Source organism: Nanorana parkeri, unplaced genomic scaffold (assembly GCF_000935625.1).
Source record: "Nanorana parkeri isolate BGI_ZX_2015 unplaced genomic scaffold, ASM93562v1 scaffold22, whole genome shotgun sequence".
NCBI classification, from domain to species: domain Eukaryota; kingdom Metazoa; phylum Chordata; class Amphibia; order Anura; family Dicroglossidae; genus Nanorana; species Nanorana parkeri.
In genome coordinates this window covers 1,450,333-1,468,340 of record NW_017306290.1, presented here as the reverse complement: position 1 = coordinate 1,468,340, position 18,008 = coordinate 1,450,333, and the positions used below count along the sequence as shown (strand labels likewise).

Here is an 18,008-nt window from a genome sequence, read left to right as displayed (position 1 = left end):
AGATACAGAGCAGATGTGAGGAAGAGGGCATTGTCCCTCAACATTGGGACAGATTGCTTGGCAAGAAGGGTGGAGTAGCCCCTGTAGTGTTGAAATTCATGAGGCCTGGTCTATTTTAGGACGGGGAAGTCGCACGCTTGCTGCCCTCTCTTTCCTGGTCGCCCAGGAAGCAGCAAACCAATAGCACGATGCTCATGAACTAAAACTAAAAGAAAATACAATAGTCAAAAGCTGTAAATGCACATAAATCTAAACATATTTACCTTTTGACATTTAGCAGTGCCCAAGGAATTCCTGTTGGAGTATTGAAAGCAGGCAGTAGTTTCTCTCCCAGTTCCACTGCTTTTCTTCTGAAGATCTATAAAAAAGGTTAAAAAAAAGAAGTGTAAGTGGCATTTTGGAAAAAAAAAAAAAAAGTTACACCAACAAGACTTCAAGATTTAAATACTTGTTCACACCAAATCGGGACCAGATCAGCACGAGTTTCTGTATATGCAGTGTGTTTTGCTGCGTTCTGGTCTTTTTTGCCTAAAATGGGGTTTCAGTGCGTTCCAGAGCACAAAAAAATAGGGCATGCTGCAATTTTTCCACATGCTGTGGAACTGAACGCTGTGGTGTGAATTAGAGCCCAAAATACCATTGGATGCATTTTTGATTCGTTGTGTAACTGCTCTGCTCCATACTTGGTCTGAACAAGCCCTAAAATGGGAGCTACAGACACATTTTTGGATCTTTGGAGTTGAGAAGAGTTAAATGTGTTTTCACTGGTGTTCATGTCCCCCATGGACAAATCTACCTGGTCTTCCTCTTCCAATGATTACCATCAGGGCAGTAATTGAAGTGAAAGCTCCCAAAAAGGGCATAGGAAAAAAAAAAAAAAAACACATTTCAACATCCATAATTATAATCATTGGAGGGTGATCGATACCAATGATGTAGCATTCCAATGCACTATGCTGCTTAATAACAAAGTGATTTCTAAATAAGTAATCACTTTTAAAAATCTTGCACAACAAAGCCAAGCATAATATAGTTCCTGCTAGTCAATGAGATTGATACGATTTCTTGACAGATTCCCATATCACCAATAACACGTAGCCAATTACATTATTAAGATTGATAAGGTAAGTATAAATCAGAGTTGTATAGCAAGCAAACTAGATTATTACTTGATTAACTTTCTCTGCTCATGGATGGATACAGGCTATCTAATGAAACCCAGTAAGTAGAATGTGAGCATTTAAACATTTAAAAGATGAGCTCTGCCTGCACATGGAATAGTACAGAAATATCTGTTCAAAGTTAAATGTCTAAAGTGGAACTAAAGATTTTGGATAAAGTGGTGAGAACCTCTGTCAAGTTTTTGTCTGTGTTGCCACTGGGGAAATTCAAATCGAATTGCCCTGATCACCAATGTCATGGGAAGTGAAAGTAAGGGCAACAATTTTGAGTTGCCACCAGAACAGGAATAGAGGGGAACTCTTCCAACAGAGACACTTGCCACCGTGACAACTGTCCTTAAGGGGACACAGATCACAAATAAAAACAAACCACCACAACAGCAGTTTTGACCCTCCCCTACTCTAGTTGTATGTATGTTGTAACCCAGGGGTGCCCACAATTGTTTGTGTTAAGATCTACTTTTCAAATGACGAGCTACATGAGATCTACCAACAAAAAAAAAAACCTCCCTCGCTCTGCCTCTCCTGGCTCATCCTCCTTGCTCTCTCTCCTGGCTGTCATTCTTTTTCTCTCCCGGCTGTCTCTCCTCGCTCACCTTGCTGTATTTTGCAAACAGTAACACTTCAACCACCAGTATCCACCAGAAACATGTCAGGGAGCTTGGCTCAGCAGACTCAGGCTAATAGGTAATCGTTTGTGCACAGCTAAATAAATATACCAAAATGGAATAAAGGGGCCACCATTCACACCCTTCGTGATCTACCAGCATCAGCTTTGAGAGCTACTGGTAGATCACGATCTACCTAATGGGCACCCCTGTTGTAACCTATCCGTCCTTAAAAAGGCAAGATGGGTCTCACCTAAACCCCACTTCATGCTGGCACCTCTTTGTGGGCATCTGAGATACAAATGGTCCAGTGCAGACAGTGGCACTTTGATAAATGTACCCCTTGCACAATACCTTGCTGATGCTGAAATGTATGTAGGCTGATATTAGCATGTTAGGGAGCCCTCAATTACTGGGGATACAAATTTGAAATCTTGGTGCTGTAAACCGGTAGCCTTGTAAGTGGGTGCCCTAAACAACGTTAGCATCTTTATGTTATTTTTTTAACCAAGTTTATAAAATTACAAGGGAAGAATCCCACTCTTTAAAACCTGAAACATACACCTCAGGTGAAGAAAAATAAATAAATATTTAATACATTTTTGTAATACATTTTTTATACTCTTTAAAGGATCTACAAGTACAGGAAATTATCTGATGAACTGGCAGAAAAGCATTAATTTCCTGCGGTGGGCTGAAATAGGACTGAAATTGCAAGAAATGTCCACCTTGTCTAGTTTTCTTTTGCTAAACTACTGAATCCCCCTCACCTCCACAACAAAAAGGATTATTCTGTAGTTTAAAATAAGAACTGGTCATTTGGCTTGCGATAAACTCAAGTGCAAAGCACAGCTCTGAATTTCCAACACTATCAAAAGGTATTTTTGTGCATCAAACAGAGTAAAAAAAATACTTTTAATGGCATATTGAGCAGACTAAAAGAGAACACATATGAGAAGTTTCTTTGTAAGGGTGGTTTAAATACACTTTAAAAGTACTACTTTTAGCATATGTTGTCTGATCGAGCAGGTGTAGGCAACATTGGCACTCTAACTGTGCTGCAACTATGAATCCCATCATGCCTCTGCAAGTAACGTCTGTGGTTGTAATGCCCTTTGGGATTTTTTTTTTGTTTCACCACAGCTGGAGTGCTGAGGTTGCCTACCCCTGTGGAAGAGCACCATGATGTATTAAGCCCAAGGCGAGAAATCTACACAAGTACTGAAGGTAGTTGTACTTTGAATATTTCAGGAACCATAAGCTGTCTAATGGTTTATTTACTACTTGCATGAAAGAGTAGTAACATGATTAACATATAAAACATGTTAACTATGTATTTCCTGATGGGCCCAAAGCAAAGAATATTTTTACCTGTGCTGTACAGCTGCAACAACTAATCGATAGTCGATAATTAGAATAGTTGTCAACGATTCTCATTATCGATTTGTTGATTCAGCACCCAAACGCTCAGCAGACCCACCCCTGCCACCGCCTCAGCGCTGCTAAGCCACAACCCTCCCACGCCTCAAGTCTGTGCAGCTACTGCCCTCCCAGCCGCAGCGTCCGTCACTGGAGATTTCTTTGAGAGATATCAGAGAGGGGGCGGGTCAGGACACGGCGCTGCTGGATGATAGGAGAGGCTCAGAAGCAGCGAGTGTGTGGGTGTGTGCAATAGCCAGTCCGCTATTGCAGTTTGAAATAGCCAATAGCAGGCTGGCTATTGCACCCGCCCACTGCCTGCCGTCAGCTGAAGAGGACCTGAAGGAGAACTTTCTACTTTAGGTCCCTCCTCTGCCTCTGACAGCAGGCAGTGGGTGGGTGCAATAGCCAGCCTGCTACTGGCTATTTCAAATTGCAATAGCCAATGGAAGACTGGTTATTGCACACACCCACTGCCTGCTGTGTTTACATTCCCTGGCTGAAGTTGTTCAAGCCATGTATGCTTGAACAGCTCCTTTGAAGTGGAAAGGTGACCCCAGACCCCTGTCACCTTAAAGAGAACCTGTCACTTCCAATGCAATCACATAGAGGGCTTGTGCACGTCGCATTGTTTTTTGTTGTTTTGTTTTTGTTTGCTGTAAGGTCATATTTTTCCTTTTATAGCCTTTTTTCTTTCAGTGCATTGTGTTGACACGCGTTTGCGCACATTGCGTTATGTTGAAGTAGAGCATGCTTTAATTTTTTAGCACAGCTAAATGCAATGCACTGGTGTGAACTGGTCTCATTAAATGTCATTGTTTTTGAGTGCTATGCGTTGGGAATGCAGTCATGAACACATCCCAACACATATGATGTGAATGGACCCTTACTGCTGTAATCGTAATGCAGTAAGTAAAGAACTATAATTACAGGTGCATCTTACTACATACTGTATGTACTCCACAGGAGTCCTATAGGAAAAACAAATCAGGTTTGCAATAGATAAAGAAAGGAGTAAAAATAAGCAGTGACAATATTCCTATGCATACAAACAATGCAGAGAAAAGGTCATCAGTATTTAGTCTGTATCACAGCAGACAGCAGCTGCCTCTTCAATGAACAATCCATGAATCCGCTGGTAATCGCAAGAATCTTATCACGCACCCTCTTGCTAAGCTTCAAGCATCTGGTTCCCAATTTTCCGATTACATTTAGTACTGTGTATAGAACAAAAACCACAGCAGCAAACAGTCATTATATTAATGTGTGCTGAGGTATGAACAGAGCAGGTAGCTCTTTGCATATAAACTATCTTATGAAACCGACTCCTCTGGCGCACCGACTTGCTGTAGGCTGCTGGAGAGAAAAATAGGTGCTGGAAAGAGAAACCGCAATTAGATGCTCATCACAGAAAACAGTGAACGCAGAAGGCTCATTCTTAGGCTCATAAATTTGACTATCTTTTAATTCTAAAGCCATTTAGTGACTTGATGTCATGACACACTCTGCAAATTGCTTCTTAACCACTGTGGCAGACACATAAAGGCAGGTACCAATTGGGGTGACGAGAACTAAACAATAGCTCCCACCTGCGCAGTTAATGGCATTTAAAATGCACCAAGAGCTACTTATTTAAAAAAAATTAAATTACAAAGTGAATTGTTTAGGTTGCTGTTTAAATAGAGATGAACCCATTCGCTATCTGAATACAGGATATGTACATAGTGTTGCACTATATCGAATTAGAAAGCAGGGAGGGGAATATAGCTGCCTCCTGTGCAATGACTTCTACTACTCGACTCAGCTGCAGGATTTTCCATCTTTTCAGATAAAAGTCTTGTCTTGACTAAACTTGGGTCTCCTGCACAGGGGCAGAAAAAACACCTCTGAAGGTAATCTGTTTTAGCCAAGGTGTCCCTACAGACAATTTACATGTAAATGCGCGAGTATGCACATTATTTAATTTGAATGGCTAGAATATTAATTTATTTCTAGCAAAAAATAGAATGTGTTTACATGGATGTAATTACACACCCTAAAACATGCATTGTTTGCCCTTTCACACCTTCCTGGTAAATTTTCATTTCAAACTTCATCAGCAAAGACTTCCAGAGCCCAATGTGTTCGTTTCCGACAGTAGGAGCTCTATGCAGGACTTTCAGGTGTGAAGACTTTTGGCACAATGTAAATATTACCGTCGGCACCCAAACATCACTCATCCGTAATACAAATAACCTTCTTCCTTTTATTAAACTTTAACCATATGTTAAAAACAACAATAAAGCCACCCTTAGAAATGTTTAGTAAAGACAATCTACAAATAGATACCTGTATAGTTGCTGGCCTCTTATTCTTTGCATACCTTATTTCTCTTTTCCTTCCCATTCTTCTCACAATGGATATTTTTTGGATTAATATATCTCCCTTTACTTCCTGGAACTCTGGCACAGATGAGTTTTCCCAGCAATGCTCTGCTGATTTAACTTTTTCAGGATGCAATCCTTGGGCACAATAGCATAATTTCGTACCCAAGTGGACCAGGAAGTAGAAAAAAAAACCCCAAATTGTAAGTAGAAGAAAAATATGTTTGGCTAATGAATGTAGGATGATTTCATATCGGCATGCAGAGCTGCATGCTGATGTGATTTTTAGTCAAAGGCGGTAATGGTCCATTTTATCCCAACCCTAAAATAATCTCTCAGCACTTACCCTACCACTTAAGAGTTAGCCACTAATCTAAGCTGTGCACAGTTCTCTGTAATCAAAAATGAATTCCACTTGCTGGTTGTAAGAGAATGAGCTGAAATCATAAGCATGTTTTGCATTAAAATGTATTCATTATCCACATATGCAAGAGCCTAAAAAGAAGCAAACGGCTAAGCTATCGTTTGTGTGCCTAACAAGAAAAGCCTCGTCTTTGGTTGCTTTTTGCTTGTAAACTGGTAACACAGCTCCTAAGAGAATTTAATCATAATATTTGAGGTCTCGTCTTCCTTTGCCATGCACATACACATACAGACTTCTCATAAGCTGTAAATGGTATTAAAATGGATCTGCACAATCACAAAGAACAAGTGGTTGAAGAAACTGTGTGTAGTTCTGTATACAGTATATTGTAAAGGACATGTAAAGAAAGTTACTATACACTTTCCTTACATTAGAGTGGTGGTATTTTTCTAAATAATGTCCCAGGAGCAGATCCAGCAGCCCGTTCACCCCTTAAGAGTGGTCTCACACAGTTTAGAGACAGTAAGGTATTAGTGGGGACAAACCAATCATGAACATGTATGATGAACACTTTGAAGCTCTCATTCATTTACCTTGGTATATTCGAACATGTTAAACTTGAGCAAAGGATCAACATTCATTCTTTTCTCAAATACTTCACTAATGAAAGCAATGTTCATAACACGCCAGGTCTCTTAGTACCAATCTTAGTATAGAAGGAGATCCTCCGGTCTATAGCTGGCCAAAGTTCAAATCACACAACATATTTCACTTAAACTTTTTGTGACTATACAAGTTCTTTCAGGACATTTCTTCATAACATTTGTCTATAAGTAAAGTTAAGGGGATTGAACCTACAGCAATTCCTTCCTCTTCACAACTACTGTTGCTGGAGGAGAAATGCTCAGAAAAATACATTAATATTAGATTAGTCAAGGCACGTCTAGCTTTTGAAGCACTTCTTTATTCTGTCATTACTTGAAAGGGTGACAGTACAGGGTCACAAAAAATGCAAAGCTTATTAAAGCTTACTAAATTCCAGCTGTTAACATGACTTATCCAAACTGCAGTTAAATAGTTTGGGATTCTGTATTCTTTAAATAACTATTAAGAGCTGAAGTGAGCGCACTAAGAGGTTTTAATAATACGCTGCACTGAAAGAAATCCATTTTCTATAAAGTTATTGTATTCAATTCTGGTAGTTACTTTTTTTTTATAACACTAAGCAATAACAGAAATTTACAGGAGGATGCAAATTACTGTTGAATATTAGTTAGAATATAGATGCTGCAGTGCCGTCCGTCCGTTTTTTTACTACGGGCGGACGGCAAGAGGTTAAGGCCCCGCTCACTCCTAGGCTTTTTGTCCCAGCTGATTCAGTGCGGCAAAATGCTCAACCCTAGGAATCCCATTCTTTTCTATGGCCGCTGTTCACCTCTGTGTTTTGTCGCATGCCTCAATGCATGTCGCGCAAAATACTACATGAGCTACTTTGGAGCAGATTCCAGCGCGTTTTGCCCCCATAGACTCAATAGAAAATGTGACTTCAGATACGAGAGTAAATCTCATGCAAAAAACGCTCACTAAAAACACATGCAAGATGCACATAATAGGTGTTGCCTAGGTGTGAATGCAGCCTTAAGTCCATTTCCACATTTGTAAGTGATTAGCATTTTTTGTGGTAATAAAGAGGTGCAGTGATGATGTATACATGTGCACTTTTTCATGACTGGCATTGCTAGCTTTCTTAACCTTTTTGTGAAGGTATTAGGCCTGAATCCTAGAAATTAGACATTTTCTCCACAGGAAATTCAGTCAGGCACCAGTGTGTCAGATGGTAATCAGCTCAACAGCAAAAAGTTTCCCAGCACACTCACCAGCCAGCATGCAGAAAGAACCTGTCTAACAGCTAAGGTTAAAAACAGAAGTTTTAGAAACGTCTTCTGCAGAATATGTGAAAGCTGCAATGCTGGCTGAAATTTTTTATGTTGCAGGTATTTGCGCAAATGTTTAATAAAACAATATTTTCAGGATAAAATACACTAACATTAAATTTAGTGCACAGAAACAAATACAATGCCCAATTTTTTAAATAAAAAATAAAAAGACGGGGTCAAGTCGGGTAAATAGATAACAAATATGTCAAGCCTTAAAATTGCGTGCGCCCGCGAAAATCGCAAAAACTACAATACCCCAAATTTCCCATAGGCAAAGCTTTAAAAGCTTTTACTGTTCATTAGTTTAGTATAAGCAGTGATTAATGGCTCTAGAATTATTGCTCCAACTCCGACCTTCACAACAATATGTAACATGTGTGGTGCAATTTTCGTTTTTGCATGTAGGCGCACCCGACACATGTTTGCGTTTGTATGAGCGTGCACATGGGGGTAGTGGACTTTAAAAAAAATTTTATGTTACCCTCATTTTTTTTTACACTTAACCTTATCACAAGGTTAACAAGCCCCCTATGCAATAGCAAATATGATATGATAGGTCATTTTTATGGAGACATAAGGGGTCTTTCAGATCCCTAATGTCACTTAGGGACCCCAAAGAATCTGCAATCTGCTTCTCCAGGCTCTAGGAGCCGGAGAATATGCACAGCGACACGGAAGTGATGTAACACACATGACTTCTGGGCCTAGTGATTGGAGGAGAGATCAGCAGCTAGAAGCTTGCTAATCTCCCCCCAGCCGGTGAGGGGAGACCCTACAGGGGACAACGGAGCACATTTGGCCGCACCATACAAGCTTGTATCTAAACAGTGATCGCTGGCTGTTTAAAATGATACCAAGAACACGGCTGCAGCAGCAGTCGTGTTCTTGGTAAAACCGCTTCAGGACCAGGATGTATTTTGACAGTCGGTGGCCCGGAAAATAAACGAATAAACGATGGCTCCCAGAGGATACCAGTCAAATGCTAAAAGATCCATTACAAATTTTTTTAGACTACTTTGAATATTAAATCACTGCATGTTTCCATAAATCCATTAAAAAACACACACTGCGTAAAATGCTTCATTATTATTATTTTTTCCCCCCCATTTGAAAATGAAAATAAAGTGGAAAAGTAGCCTGCCTAATATGTCACCTTTGCTTTGAGAGTCAAAAACACTTTAAATCGAGGCCAAGTTTGGCTAGTGACATGATCACACAATCAAAGTAGAAGAAAAAGAATATATTCAACACTCTATGGCCAGCTATGTCAAACAAGCAGCTAAGCAATTTGATTTGGTCTGAAGTACTGATGTATAGAACAAAATGTACTTACTGCAGCGGCTCAATCCCAGCTGTGCTCATCTGCTGTAGAGTCCTCATTTAGATTTAAATGTAAATTCAAGTGACAGTAAAGCCCTCAGCTCACAATAACATTCCACTGTCACTTGCAATCCATCTTTCACAGATTAATATGGCAACAATGTAGGCTTTCTGTACATGCATTAATTGCAGCCATCAACAGATGTCAAATGTCACTCTCTCTATAGGAGCTAGATATACCATATGTATGACCCCTTTAGAGAAACAATGTGCCAACATGCCAAATAATATTATGGTTAACTTATTTCTTTCAACATGTGTCCAACTTGAGACAAGTACAACTTAAATTGTTGAATTCAAAATAATTATTTTTACTTCCACAATTCAATGGTAATGTTGATTTCTTTACACTGAAAAATACCCCACTAACACAACAGCTTGAGAAATTATGGCAAGCAAAAGAGACATAAGGCTCTATTCACATACGTGTTGTGTGTCATTAAGTTAATTATTTATTGCGGTTACTGCTGAAAATAAAATGCATTAGTGAACTTAGCCTATAGGGTTCATGTATTAAAAAAAAAAAAAAAAAAAAAAAAAGGATACAAATTGATATCTTGAAATTTTTTCAATGGACAGGTGTTTTGACTCCCATGCACAATAGTTTGGCAAAGGTAAACACAATGAAGGGATTTTATTAAAGTCTAGTAGCTGGTGCATCTGAGATTTATGTGCTCTTCCTTTGCAGAAACAAATCATGAATGTGCTGCGCTATTTCTAAATGTGATGCTGCAGTTTCTGCGACTGGTTTTGTAAATACAGCACAAAATTTGCACAAGTCAGTAGTGCTGTGAACCAGTTTGCCACTGAAATTCTGAGACTTCTGGTCAAAAAGGCAAAAAGTAAAAAAAGAATTTTTTTTTTTTTTTTACAGCAATCATTTTAAATAATGTGTTACTCCAGATATAAAAGTATATATGCATTGGTACTAAGTATGATACGTTATTTTAAGTGAAAAGGTTATTTTAAAAATTAAGTATTTCCTTTTACAAAAAAAAAAAAATGGGGGGGGGGGATTGATCACTGTAGAGCTTTGCTACAACGTAAAAGTATAACTTAAGGCAACTCAATACAATATAAGCAAAGACAAAAACACATTAAAGAAAAAAGAAATAAAGCTTTCAAATGAAATAGTGACTGTTTCTAACTGACATAAGAAAAACTGATATCTTAAGAGGCTTGATTTCCTGCCATGGGTTAATACACTTCACAAGTTTCTCTTTTTATCAAATGAAGAACTATGTGTTAAACTTGGCAGGAAACCATGCTTTATAGGTAATATAAGACTCAAGTTAGTGCGAGAGATTGCGAACAGATGATACATCAGCCCACCCTCAAACCTTGCAGTACATGCAAGTGATGCAAGTTTAGTTAAACCTACTCACTTCACTAAAAAAAATTGTTTCCAATAAGTCCATGTGTGATAATGCATGTGTATTACAGTGAAAATTTTTTACGGAAGCCCTACAGGACATACATTTCACATGATTGTCATAGGAGTACAAGGCCAACTTAGGGCTACATTAACGCGGGGTGGCTGGAGATTCCTGCGACAAGAACCTATTTATGTAATGATAGGCTGAAGAATCTGTAGGTTCTTGCTGCAGGAATCCGTAGCCACAGCCTAAAGCCCTGTGTGATTGCGGCCTAAGATTTTATGTGCACAGGCATTTACCTGCATCTGAGCAGCTTTCATTACACATACAAGTGAAAGTAGAAAACTAAAAGCTATTTGAAGCAACTTAAAGCAGGTCAAAAGCAACTCAAAATCAATTCAAAGCAAGGAGAAAGTAACTCACATCAACACAGAAGCACCTGAATAGCATAGTGCATTTGAATCACTTCTAAAAAGGTGCCCATACACCTTACAAATATCAGCCGATTTTTGTATGCGATCGCGTTTTCGTCCGATATTCGTAAGGTTGATGGGCAGTGTACAACCACAAATACTGTACAATCGATAGACTTTTGACTAACCAGCAGGTTAGAAAACTTCGGTCGATCGTACGATTTTCGCAAGGTTGGGGGCATTTCCGTACGATCAACACTGCACATGCGCAGACGAAAATACATGCAGTTGATTACCGCAATTAGTCCAGGTGCTTTCTTCTAATTACCACTGACCCAACCTTGCGATAATCGAGGCAGGATGGGGGCGCTTTACGAAAATCGTACGACGGTTCGATCGGACAGTGTGGTCCGATGATCACAAGGTGTATGGGCAGCCTAAGTGTGATGTACTTGTACATGAGCCCCAACACAGCTTAAAAATATTAACAGATCACAAATGTTTTAGTGTTTGCATATATATGCTACATTAGTGTTACAGAAAAACAGAAAAAATATATTCATGGCTGAAAGCTTATTTTGTGAATAAGTCTACATGTGATCATGTATTCACTATGTCAGCCATGACAGTGATTGAGGACTACTGAACAGATCCTAATCGCTTGTGTGGATCAGAGTGGTCAGCGACAGGCAGCTCTGCAAGGTAGCAGCCATGCACAGTGTAAACAGATTCAAGCTCTGACATCACAGGACGCTTTAAAGTGTGCGCAAACTGAAAATAAATTATATGTAAAATAAATTACTGAATTACATTGCATTTAAAAGTGGCTATTAAAAAATGCCTGGAACAGATTCAAGCAATTGAATACCTATAAAAATCCTGGTGACTGACAGTTCACCTGCTCCCTATTTCTGTACAGAAATGCTTTTCCCTTACAGCTGACCCCGTTATTGGCCCGGCATCTCCTCAGAGCTGGAGTGCTTAATGCATGTGTATCTATGCACTGTGTGCTCCCCTATCCTTGTAATGAGATACTCATTACACAGGAAGAAACGCTTGTGAGTGACAGTCAAAAGTTAATGATTGACAGCAGCTCCAGCTGGGAGCTTCTCTCTCATTCAGTCCAGCATTTACAATGCTCTAAGCACTCTTGATGGTGTGTGAAACAGGGGACAGATCATGTGACTGCTAATAAAAACAAAGAAAAAGGGTTGTTTTTTTTTTAATGCTAAATATTTTGTTAGACTGAGTTAACAAGGGGCTAAATTTAGAAGTGATCGAGTGGGAGAATTTGTGTTTGTTTGCTTTAAATCTTGGCTTAAGCCAAGAAATACATTTGTGTGTCAAAATATACCTGGGCAATTAAGACCACCAAAACATAGGCAGCAGTTATTTTCAGCATACACACGGGTGAAAAACCTTTGCATCCGTTTTAAACAATAGGAATTTCCTATTCCTTATCACTAATGCATTTTGGTGCTAACCTTTTACTTTGAAAAAGTACTTACATGGTTTTGGAGGATTTTTTTTTTTTGAATGTATTCTGAAGTGAATGCTGTGAATACAGTGCTCCTGTTTCACTGTTCACACGGAGCAAAACTGAGAACTAACATTCTCCTCTATGCTCCTGTTTCACACGCTCCTGGCTCCCCATTCTCATGCAATTTTCTGTGGTCCCGGGTCCCACTGTCGATAGGAAATCCGCACCCCTGCAGCTGTAAATCAAGTCATGTCTGAATTTGTGGTGACACTACCTCCTTCTGGAGGATGGCTACATTTGTTCCCAATGGTCCCTGTGTGTATTGTAAAGTAGCCACTGCTCCAAGCTCGCTCCCATGGTGGACTACGATCTCATGTTTACTAATTTGTATTAAAATTATAGTCTATAGTCTAGTATGTCAAAATTATCATATTCTACAATCATGGGCGTGAAGCTTGGAGTGGTGGCTACTTTACAAAACCAACAGACACACACAGAGACCATGGGGAACAAAAGTAGCCACCCTCCAGGGACAGTGTCGGCATGGATTCAGAAATTATATAAATACACCTGAGTGATACACAAATAAGATACATTATTGTGATTGGCCAAGATACACTAATGCATTTTTAAGGTTCATCTCCTGAGTTTAGTGTCACTTTAAAGTAAGTGTAGGTTTTATTCCTGTAGCACATGAAATGGCTTTATCCACAAAAGGAAACTGAGGCCAGCAAGATTTTTGAATGCAATAAGTGCAAAAGAACTCAAAACGGATTATGCTCTGTAATACTGAGTAAGAATAAATCATGATATGCCAGAACATTGGACGTACAGGTGAAGCTATTCTAGCCTGAAAAAAAACCCTCACATGACTGCCTTTTGTTCAACCATTATTGGACAAGTATGCATGTTATAGCAGAAACCAGTATATCCAAATTTCATTTAATCTCAGTGCATTTAGTTAGTTCTATGATTACATTGCTAGGCTGAAAACAGATGTACTGTGTTAAATTGTAGAATAATCACAGAATCAGATCGTTTATGTCCACGTGTAGTGAACCAGGTTAAAACAGAAATGTTTTTATATGTGAAGATGTACCTTGATAAAATATTAACTGTATTCTGCAGAAGTGACACTAGGTGGCACTGATAATACAAACTGCTACCTGTTTTCACAATTGCATCCATCAACACTATAGAAACCCCATAAATATCTCTTATTTACAGTAGGTGCACGTTTATTTCTGTAGCACATAAAATGGCTTTATCCACAAAAATCAACTGATGCCAGCAAGATTTTAGAACATAAGAAACATGCTTAATAAAAACAGTACGCTCTTTAGTACTAGTAGGAATAAATCGCACACAAAAACAAAAAACTAAAATATTGGTGTGCAGGTGAAGCCATTATAGCTTGACTGACAATTTTTTCCCACCAATATTGGACAGATGTGCAGGTTTTCGAAGAAACCACTATACCCAATTTTTAGTGTATTTTCTCAGTCCCAAGATGAAACTGGTAGGCAGGAAACAGATGTATGGTGTTAAAATTGAAGACCACCGAGAATTACAAACAAACAGTTTCCACATTTACCAAACCAGTTTTTTTTTTTTTTAAGCATGATATTTTTGTTGAAAGTTTTCCAATAATGAAAAACAAGTCAAGCTTCGGTGCAGTAATTACAGGAGCAGAGTTGAATGGAACAAAAGAAGTAACATAAAATAAAATGACTAATATACCGATAAGCATCACAATCATCACCGAAACCGTGCAACACCAAACCAGTTTTAAGAAATATTTTATCTTATGTGCAGATGTACCTTGATTAAATGATTTTAAAGTATATTAATATAAAACGTCCTATTTTCAGTTCACAAAAGCCCATGAATCCAGAATTCATACTGTTCAGTATTATTTAAAAGAAATCCGTATTGCATCCGTCAGCGTTCTTAGTAGTCATCCAAGATTAAGCAAGTGATCTCTTTTCCTACTTAGCCCTAACTATAACAAGTGCAGTAAGGGTGGACATAAACATCCCAATCCTGCCCACTCAGGTAAGGATTAGTCAATTTTTGACTATGCTGGGGGCAATAAGTACTCTCTTAAGGTATTCCAGCTTGTTGGAAAGCCTGTTTGACCTGACCAATCCATTCCTCTACTCAAGAAGGAAAAAGGTGCATACCATGCATGCACTGCTATAGTCTGTAGCGTGAGAAACAGTACTAGGTTCCAACTTTATAGTCTAAGATCAGATGCCTATTCAACATTACAGAAAATGTAGAGAACACAGATATTCCATACTGCAGCAGAAGAAGTGAAGCTCTATGACACAGAAAACAGCTAGGCCTTTCAGAAGGGAGATCCTAAAAAAAGGCATCTTCTGTGGGAGTTAAAGTGATCTTATAAGCAACTTTACAAGTCTGCATAAATCAATGATCGTCATGCAACAATATACAGAAACCGTATAATAAAAATAGAATCTGTACCCTTAAATAAAAATCAGAACTCAATGTTAGCTTTTGGTACAGGGGTTAGGCACCCATAGGTATCAGTGTGTGGCTTTAAGTACAGAAACCCAAAGGCCTCCCTTCTGTTACCCTTAGCCCTAATCATAGTCAACAGTTAAACAGCATATTTACCTCATCACGCAACAAAGTTTCTGTGTCAAAGAGCATCAATCCTTGTCACAGAAAGCTAGTCATACACAAGTACAGTGTTTTTTTTCAGTTTTCCAATATCCCAAATAAACAAAAACGATCTGTGCCAGTGATGACACAAAAAAGGTGAAAGAGCTATTAAGCACTAAAACTATATCGGATATAATACAAAATATTTACGCAATAATGTGCCGAGCTGAAAAAACAATGAAATATAAACAGTGAATACAACAATGATTATAGGCTGAACTCAAACCACATAACATGCAGAGTGAAATAGTCCAAAACGAATCAAACAATGCGTACACATTGTTTAATTCGTAATCTGCACCGCATTGCTTGATAACTTTTGGACTTTAATTTCACTGTGCATGTTATGTGGTTTGAGTTCAGCCTATAATCATTGTTGTATATTTCACAGTTTACATTTCCTATATCCCAGTCACCACTCTGTTCACTGCAGTGTTCTGGTTGGATGCAGCGCTAATCTGTTGCCCCAAAGGGCTGAATTTCAAACATAACTGTCCGACTTCATGGCTGTGGGCCCTGTGTACAGTATCCCTTTGTATGTGACTTACATTAGTTGCCAGACTAGAGACATATGAATGCACGGATTTCACAAAGTATTTGAAGCCCAATGATTTAATACATGAAATATGTAGAATACATGAGTTATATTTCAACTCCTATCATATAGTATCCGAATAAAACGATTACTAGGACTAATACGGTAACTGATAATGCTTATAACTTATCACATAAAATATTTTAACCTTTGTTTCAGACACATGCTAGAATTGCTCTAGATAAGTGTAATTTTGTATTTCATACCTCACAGGTGTTATCTGTATAAAAAATGTTATGTTATGAGCTATGGATTATTTTATAAGAGATGATCCAGATTTTTGCCTGAGTTCTTTACATATTTCATGGTGATAATAATAATAATAATAATAATAATAAATGCACATATGGCACATTTTAATGTGTTTTTTTAATTCTGACAATTTTTATTAAAATAATGCCATGGCAATCTGCATATGGGAGTTGGTAACAATAGCTATTTGATTAAAGCAGAACTCCAGTCAAAATTATTAACGCTTGCAGTGGGGTTAACCTCGCAATGCAAGGGTTAACTGCTCATTTGCGTCTAGGGCCGGAATTTAAAAAAAAAAAAAGTTATATTCACCTGATCCTTGGAGCCGGCTTGCAGTAAGACAGCTCCTTCCAGCGTCTCTCCCCCTCCGCTGCAGCGGTCTAAGGATCCTAGAGTCATCATGTCAAATACAGTGTATACGACATGAAAATGCCGAGAGACATACCATTGCTGCAGCATAGGAGGAGAGAGGCTGGAGGGAGAGCTCAGCACAGAGGATCAGGCAAGTAGAACTAGCAGTTACCATTGCAGTGCATGGGGTAACCCTCTATTGCAAGGGTTAATATTTTTGCCCGGCGTTCTACTTTAATCTAGTACAGAATACTTTATCCAAAAGTTGTAGAGCCAATGAGGGGAATTGATCAAAACTGGACAAGACAATCTGGAGCAGTTGCCCACGGCAACCAATCAGCTTGCAGCTTTCATTTTCAAAGCTTAACTGAACAAACTGAATAGAGACACTGATTGGTTAACTATGGGCAATTGTGGCATCAAAAAGACTGCGCTGGGTAACTGTGTTGGGAGTTTTACACTGGTTGGTCACAGAATACTAGACAACAGCTCTAGGGGTGTGGTCACTAAAGGGTGTGGCCACTGAGGGGTGTGGTCACTGAGGGGCGCTGTAAAGCTTTCTCGCACAGGGCGCCTAAAGACCTAAGGCCGGCCCTGAGCACAGGCTATATTGTGGGAGATTTGTAAATGCAGCCACGAAAGTAAAAGCTAGAGAGAGACTGGATATACATGGCTGCTATATCTCTGAGCCAGTAACTCAGTCCAAGAAAAAAAGATGCTTACCTTAGATAATGCCTGAACAAAGAGGTCTTGGGGGAAAATATATAAAAGCATTGTTTTGGGGGGTACTTTGAGGAGGGGGTTAAGGGCCTGTCCACACGACGTCCGTTTTGTGTGCTGACCGGCTCCGTACGCTGCTGCACTCAAAATGCATTCCAATGTATCCCTATGTGTTTTATGGGCTCCAGTTCTCACGTGCGCAGTCCGTTCAGCTTACGACAGAAAAAATACTGCATGTCACATTTTGTCAGGTCCGGAAACGGTCAGGAAACGCAAACGCGTCCAAAACGTGGCAAAAACGCACTGCATCAGTCTGCAGATCCGCACCTGATCAGGACCTGATATGTGAACAGGCCCTGAAAGTGTTAAATATTAGATTCACATAGTACATCGTATTAATGCACTTAGAATGAAAAGAATACAACGTGCCACTCAACAGAATGAACTAATGGCTAAAATATTGATTGAGGGTAGACGAATCATGTGAATTATACGATTCAATCAAAACTATTAAAAATGTGCCTAGGGCTCGTACGCATCAGGTGATACCTAACCCGCAGTCTGTCATAGATACTTCCATAAGCTGACAGATGTTTGAAAGTAAGCTCATGCTGGTTTTCATCATTGCACATTAGGGATCCAGGGCATGGGACCCCCTCTGTGAATGAGGGATAGTACAGAGAAAATCCAATGCATTTCTCAATTACCATCACATAATAGGCCAACAATGGGAGGCAATTTATACATAAAGAAAACTCTTTAACAGTACTTAAAGCAGAAGAGAAAATATAAAACCCACCCTTTAGCCAAGATATGAATTCAATAAATAGTTACCTATATTTTAAAGGAATTTTATGAATCCCTAAACAGAATTAAAAAAA

General features: G+C 39.0%; 1 protein-coding gene across 1 annotated transcript in view; it reads right to left on the bottom strand.

The window, feature by feature from the left end:
• Positions 1–18,008, bottom strand: part of MAN1A1 (mannosidase alpha class 1A member 1) — a 174,470-nt gene that overhangs the window by 61,757 nt on the left and 94,705 nt on the right. The window contains exon 5 of the mRNA XM_018563715.1: positions 264–358. Coding sequence (XP_018419217.1) covers positions 264–358 — 95 coding nt within the window. The remainder of the gene's footprint in view (positions 1–263; positions 359–18,008) is intronic.